Source organism: Theropithecus gelada, chromosome 11, assembly GCF_003255815.1.
Source record: "Theropithecus gelada isolate Dixy chromosome 11, Tgel_1.0, whole genome shotgun sequence".
In the NCBI taxonomy this organism is placed as follows: domain Eukaryota; kingdom Metazoa; phylum Chordata; class Mammalia; order Primates; family Cercopithecidae; genus Theropithecus; species Theropithecus gelada.
In genome coordinates, this window is record NC_037679.1 from 79,201,004 (window position 1) to 79,207,572 (window position 6,569).

At 56.5% G+C, this 6,569-nt stretch overlaps 1 protein-coding gene across 1 annotated transcript in view; it reads left to right on the top strand.

Moving 5' to 3' along the window:
* The window catches only part of BICDL1 (BICD family like cargo adaptor 1), a 96,048-nt gene extending 89,864 nt beyond the window's left edge, over nucleotides 1-6,184 (top strand). The window contains exons 9-10 of the mRNA XM_025402262.1: nucleotides 1,410-1,530; nucleotides 4,701-6,184. Of these exons, the coding sequence (XP_025258047.1) occupies nucleotides 1,410-1,530; nucleotides 4,701-4,862 (283 nt within the window). The 3' untranslated portion in view covers nucleotides 4,863-6,184. The remainder of the gene's footprint in view (nucleotides 1-1,409; nucleotides 1,531-4,700) is intronic.
* Nucleotides 6,185-6,569: the final 385 nt, after the last annotated feature.

Here is a 6,569-nt window from a genome sequence, read left to right on the forward strand (position 1 = left end):
TCCCGACCTCAAGTGATCCGCCCACCTTGGCCTCCCAAAGTGCTGGGATTAGAGGCGTGAGCCACTGCACCCAGTGGACACAGGCAGTTTTTGTTTTACAAAACTAGTGTTATACTAGATCCTGTTTTCTGGTGCTTTTCCACTCAGCAATATGTTATGAACTGTCAATATTCTACCTCATGGGTTTTTTGTGGGGTTTTGTTGTTTGTTTTTTTTTGAGACAGTGTCTTGCTCTGTTGCCCAGGCTGGAGTGCAGTGGCGTGATCTTGGCTCACTGCAACCTCCGCCTCCCAGGTTCAAGCGATTCTCCTGCCTCAGCCTCCTGAGTAGCTGGGCTTACGGGCACCTGCCACCACACCCAGCTAATTTTTGTATTTTTAGCAGAGATGGGGTTTTGCCGTGTTGGCCAGGCTGATCTCAAACTCTTGATCTCAGGTAATCCTTCCACCTCGGCCTCCCAAAGTGCTGGGATTACAGGCATGAGCCACCACGCCCAGCCACACGTTATGGTGTTTACTGGTGACTGTATTCCATTATATCATTTATGACCGCTTGGCTACTCTGATTAGCTAAGCTGTGATGATCACCACTGTGTGGCTACCTTTACACACCTCTGTATCTTCAGGACGGTTCCCCTAAGGGAGGTTGCTAACTACAAGGAATCCCTTCTATACCAGCAGGACAAGGTTCCTGTCTTCCAGTGGGGAATGGGCCATTTTGGGGAAGGATGAGTAGCTCCTTTATGCTGTGTGAGGCCTTGGATCCCCTCTGGGTTCCAGTCCTCATTTTAGTATTGTGCTTTTTCAACTTCTATTTGTGTGTGTACTTGTGTGTGTGCTTTTGTGTGTGTGTGTGTGTGTGTGACGGAGCTTTGCTCTTTTTGCCCAGGCTGGAGTGCAATGGCACGATCTCGGCTCACTGCAACCTCCTCCTCCCGGGTTCAAGCAATTCTCCTGCCTCAGCCTGAGTACCTGGGAGTACAGACATGTGCCACCATGCCCAGCTAATTTTGTATTTTTAGTAGAGACAGGGTTTCTCCATGTTGGTCAGGCTGGTCTCGAACTCCTGACCTCAGGTGATCCACCCGCCTCGGCCTCCCAAAGTGCTGGGATTACAGGCATGAGCCACCGCGCCCACCCTCAACTTCTGTTTCTTTATCTGTGAGGTGGGGATGACAAATACTCCTTTCACCTACAGGTTGGTCATGAAAACTGAGAGAATATATGTGAAAACATGTTGCAAACTAGCCCTCTACAGGCAACATCATAGTTATTGTTGCAGCTGCTGTTTGTTGTGAGTTCAGGATCAGAGCCTGTTTCCTCATCCTGTGGACTCCAGGTACCCCAAGTAAAGACCCAGATGCCTCTGGCACAAGGTGTGCATGTTTACCCTGGCTTGTCTGTTCTCAGGAAGAACGCTGTGGAGCTGGAACTCGCCAAGTGCAGGATGGATATGATGTCTCTGAACAGCCAGTTGCTGGATGCCATTCAGCAGAAACTGAACCTCTCGCAGCAGCTGGAAGCTTGGCAGGTAAACCAGAGCCTGAGATCCAGGGCGAGAGGAGACTCCGAGAGGAATCTCTGAGCCAGGCAGAGTAAGGAGTTTGTCACTGAAGGGTCCCATGTGACTGGGTGAGCAGCGCATCCCAGTCTTCACCTGGCAAGCTCCAGAGCTCACGTCCCTGAGTCCTTGGGGAAGAACGCTTAAGGATGCTCTTGAGCGGCAGTGCCCAGGCTGCTGCTGTCTGGAGATGTAGTGATCTCCAGACTTGGAGTGGGGCTCCCCTTTCAGCTGGTTGTCTGGGCATTAAGCTGGAAAGAAACAACTGGTTAACATGGAAGCCCAGGAAGCTCAATATAATTGCATGAAAATTCACAGCTGGATGCGGCTCAGCAACCCTCCTGCAGCCAGCAGCTGCCGCCCTTCCCCTTCTCAAGGGCCAGCCTCCTTTTTCCAAAGAGCACTGTGCTGGTGCAGGCCCTGGGGAAGAGGGATCAGTGGGCCCCTCTCTAGGCCCACTGTTTGCACAGTCCAGCATGGCTCCTCACTGGGCCGGGCTGTGGCTGGCTGGGTTTTGTTGGTGAGGTTTAGGTAGCACAGTTTTAGGATATGGGTATAAACATTAATATTTCTCCCCAAGAATTCTCATCTAGACAGATGAAAAGCTGTCTGTGGCTTTACAAGGTAAGCCCCCCGTGGAGGGCAGGTTCTTGGTGACCATTCCTCCCAGGGCCCCATGGGGCTGGCAGCCAGAGCACTGGCCCCACCGCAGGGTGCCCGTCCCTGGCTCCTCAGCTCCTGCACAGCAGCCAGCTGGCCGCGCCCTGGCTGACCGCCGTTCTCTCTCTTCTCTCCCGGCTACAGTTTGCTTCCTCAGGGCTTTTTACTATCTGGCTCCTTTGGTTTCTGATCTAGTGGCCTTTCTCAGTTCCCGTATCAACAGCTTTAGTTGTACACCCCTCCTGCCTTTGAGGTGAGCCTGAGCCCTGCACCCCATCCACCCTCTCGCCCTGCCATCGCTGTGCCGCCCCACCGCCTCCCCTCATGGCCCACTGTGTTCTGTGTGCTGGAGCCTGGCGTCATCTCTGTGCAGTGTGACATGCCCTCGAGTCCCAGCTCCCTCCTCCATCACAGGCGCGTCCAGTGAGCTCCTCGGCAGCGTGTGGCCCAGTGTTGACAGCTGGTGCCATCTTCTCATAGATGGCTGTTCCGTCCACTGAGGGACCAGCAGGCATGGAATGATGAGCAGCATGTGTCTGGGAAACTAAAGGGCGACCTGGATAGACCTGATTGCTTAAAGTTTAAAAATGCAGTTTTCAGTGTGCCAAACAAAACACTGGCAGCTTTGAAAGGTTGGTTTTTGAAAGGCCCTTTAGCATTCCCACGTTGGATTTAACGTAGATTTTATCAAGCGCGTCGTGACTGCAGGGCACTGTGCCAAGGACCATACGCTGGAACCTGATAAGTAGGGACCGTGTGTTGGCAAATACCTGGCACAGTGTCAGCTCTGAGGGGCGAGCAGAAAAGGGGTTGGAAGAGAAGGGAAGAAGACAAGGGCAAGGAGAAGACCAGGAACAAGCTGAGTCTGAAGGACAGGGTTGAGAGGATGGGGAGGCTGGAGAGCAGGCCCTGAGCCGGAGAGCCTGAGGGGTCCACACTCACTGCGACGCCATGATGACTCCAGAAGGCCCCTTCGTTTCATGCTGAAACCTGCAGAGATACTAGAATGACACCCACGGGTGGGAGGGAGGAGAAGTGGACAAGCTGCTCAGATGGAGGGGCCTGGCCAGCCCAACTTCATGCCCTCATCTCATGAGTGGCTGCTCGGAACCAAAGAGGTCATCTGCCCCGGCCACAGGGAGCCTGCCCTGAACGCAGGCCTCACCTGTCCTGTGCTTGGACACCGCAGGTTGACTCACTCTAGGGTTTAGCCAGAAAAGCTTGGGGTCTTACCAGGATGCCGCAGAGCCTGCCAGGTTCAAGTCATGGAGGAATTGAGCAGACGCATGTTATGTTTATGGATGATACTAATTACACAGGCTGCGCATATTTCTTTTTTTTTTTTTCTTTTTGAGACAGAGTCTCGCTCTGTTGCCCAGCTGGACTGCAGTGGCGCCATCTCGGCTCACTGCAAGCTCCACCTCCCATTCTCCTGCCTCAGCCTTCTGAGTAGCTGGGACTACAGGCGCCCGCCACCACGCCCGGCTAATTTTTTGTATTTTTAGTAGAGACAGGGTTTCACCGTGTTAGCCAGGATGGTCTCGATCTCCTGACCTCGTGATCCGCCCGCCTCGGCCTCCCAAAGTGCTGGGATTACAGGCGTGAGCCACCGCGCCCGGCCTTCAAACCTTTTTAGTAGCAGAACTGTTTTGTCAAATGGAGTCTTACCCAGGGTTAGAGTCTAGCCACCAGAGTGGAGCTGCCCTGTCCGCAGACTCCTCTATGGGAGAGGCTGCTGCTCTGTAAAACATGGCGGGGCGGGCTGTCGGGGGGCATTTTCTGGGCCACGTGAATGAATTCGAGTTGGGGACGGCCCCGCCGCAGTGAGGAGGCTGAAGAAATGGGCCTGATTTGGTGCGGGACAGCCCCTGAAGACCGTGCGGCCCCTGGCCTCTGGTGCAGATGGGAGCCTCAGCAGCGGGGTCTAGGGCAGCACCCAGGGCATCCTTGCCACGTGGGGCTGCTGTTGGTGCCTGGGCATCAGCAACTCAGGCTGCAATGATTGGAAAAGGCAGGAGGAAACCCCGAGGCCAGGCCACTGGGCTGGGCAGCTGGTAAGCCGAGGTGGCCCTAGGGCCTGCTGGGGCTGGGGGTGGCAAGCCACACTGGAGGCACCAGCCAGGCCCACAGGACACGGGAGGCAGAGCTGTGAGGCCTGGTTAGAGCAGGTGGAGTGCTAGTGTGAAGACGGCAGGGACAGACCACCCAAGCCGTCAGCTGAGGACCGAGGCAGGCCAGCAGGGTAACACTGTGGAGGAGACCCCAGCCCGAGCCTGAGGAGGCTGGAGGTGCCATGCGGCTCCTGCGTGCGCCTGGTGTCTTGCCCACGCTCACCGCTTTCTTGGTCAGGGCAGTCCTAGCTGCAGCCTCTCATCACATCCTCATCTCTCATCTGTCTGACGTTGCCACCTCCCTGTCCACCCCCAGGGCTAGGTGAGAGCAGCTACTCAGTCCTGGCCACTGTCCCCTCCCCTCTGCAGGATGACATGCACAGGGTCATTGACCGGCAGCTGATGGACACGCACCTGAAGGAACGGAGCCAGCCAGCTGCTGCCCTCTGCAGGGGCCACAGCGCTGGGCGGGGGGATGAGCCCAGCACCGCTGAAGGCAAACGACTCTTCTCATTCTTCAGGAAAATTTAAGTTGGGAGGAGTGAGGCCACCAAAGATGGGTGGACTGGAGGCAGCTGGAAAGGCAGTGCTGGCGAGGCCTCCCCTGCGGCTCGCACCTCAGCAGCTGCCCTCCCCCTCATGCTGGGGCCCCATGGGTCTGGGAGGGCCTGCTCCCTTTCATTGGTGAGAATGGAGACCTAGAGGTGGGGGCCCGCCTTGGCCACTGAAGGCTTCCCTCGGCCCACCGCCTGGCCAAGCCCACGCCTGGGCTTCTCCAGGATCCCCTGCTTGAGCAGGGTTAGGCCACCTCCCAGAGGGGCCCCGTGGTGTTGGGCTTTGCAGCTCATCCCTAACAGATCGCAGCCCACCCCCAGGCACTGCTGCCTCCTCGATTTTAGCAAATGGGGAACAGAAGGAATGGAGGCCCTTCTCTGCATGCCTCAGGAGGCCCGAGCCCTGGGGGCCTAGTCCTGTGGGGGCAGTGGGCCAGGCCTAAGCCTCCATTCCTTCCCCAGCCCCTGGCCCAGGGTCGAAGGGGAGATGGCAGCCCCTCCCCTGCGTGCATGCACCTCGGCTGGCAGGAGGCCAAGCCTCTGGCCGCAAGGTCTAAGAGCTGGCGCTTACCCAAGCTCAGCTGAGGCCACCCGAGCCCCAGGGAGGAAGAAGGCCCTGTCCCCCGGTCGCCACTGCTCTCCCTCCCAGCCTCCAGTCTCTGCCCCTTAGCAGGGCCGGGCCAGGCAGAATGTTGTCACCAGTCATCTGCAGGCTTTAGCCATCCAACCCTTTCCCCTGCTCAGGGCTGGGGCTGGATGGGGTCTCCTCCTCCCACAGTTCCCTCCTCCACTCCTCACATACATATCTTTTTGGCCCAGCCAAACAAGCCCAGGCCACAGAATGGAACCAGAGGGGTCTGATCAGCCACCCCACCTTGAGGGCAGCACAGGCACCACAGGGTGGAGGAGAGGGGGAAGCTGCTGGAAGCCTCCAGATGCCTGCTGGCCTGCAGGACAAACCTGTAGCAGCTGCTGCTCCTGCCTCTGCAGCTGCCCCACCTCTTCCACCCAGGCCCCACCTCAGAGGCTTTGCGGCCGGCCAGCCCTCAGCTGCTCACAACTGATTCAGTCTCCCTCCCTCACATGGGGAAAGCACAGCAGGGATGCGCGGCAAGAATGTACCTGTAGATGTGTACATACCACAGTGCTGTAATTTTGTATGTAGCAATCATGTAAATACATGTATGGATTTTATACTATACATATATAAAAATTATAAAGGCATATTTTTAGAAAAACAGCACACCACTGCTTCTTTTGAAAATAGTCCGAATAAGAATAAAATGAATTTCTACAGAGCTTCCTGCCTCAGTCTCTGGGTATTTGCGGGGGCGGGTTTGGTCTGAATGCCACTGACATATCAGACTCACCACTGGCTGCTGCTGGAGAGGTAGCAATAGTGGTTCCCCTGCACCTGGGCCACCGCAGATGCTGGTACTTAACCAAGGGATTTGGCCAGGAAGGGTATCCTGCCCTGCCCCTCCCGCCTGGCACTGCCCCCTGCCAGTGCTGCAGCGTGCCATCCGCAAGGCAGGCCTGCCAGCGCTGCTTCCCAGGCCAGCAGGGCCCTAAAGCTTCGCAGAAACTTCAAGCCAGAAAGAAACCACTCCAGGCAGAGGCTTCCACAGCATCCTTCCGGGCATGTGGAGGATAAACATGGAGCTTCCCCTGGCATCTTACCACA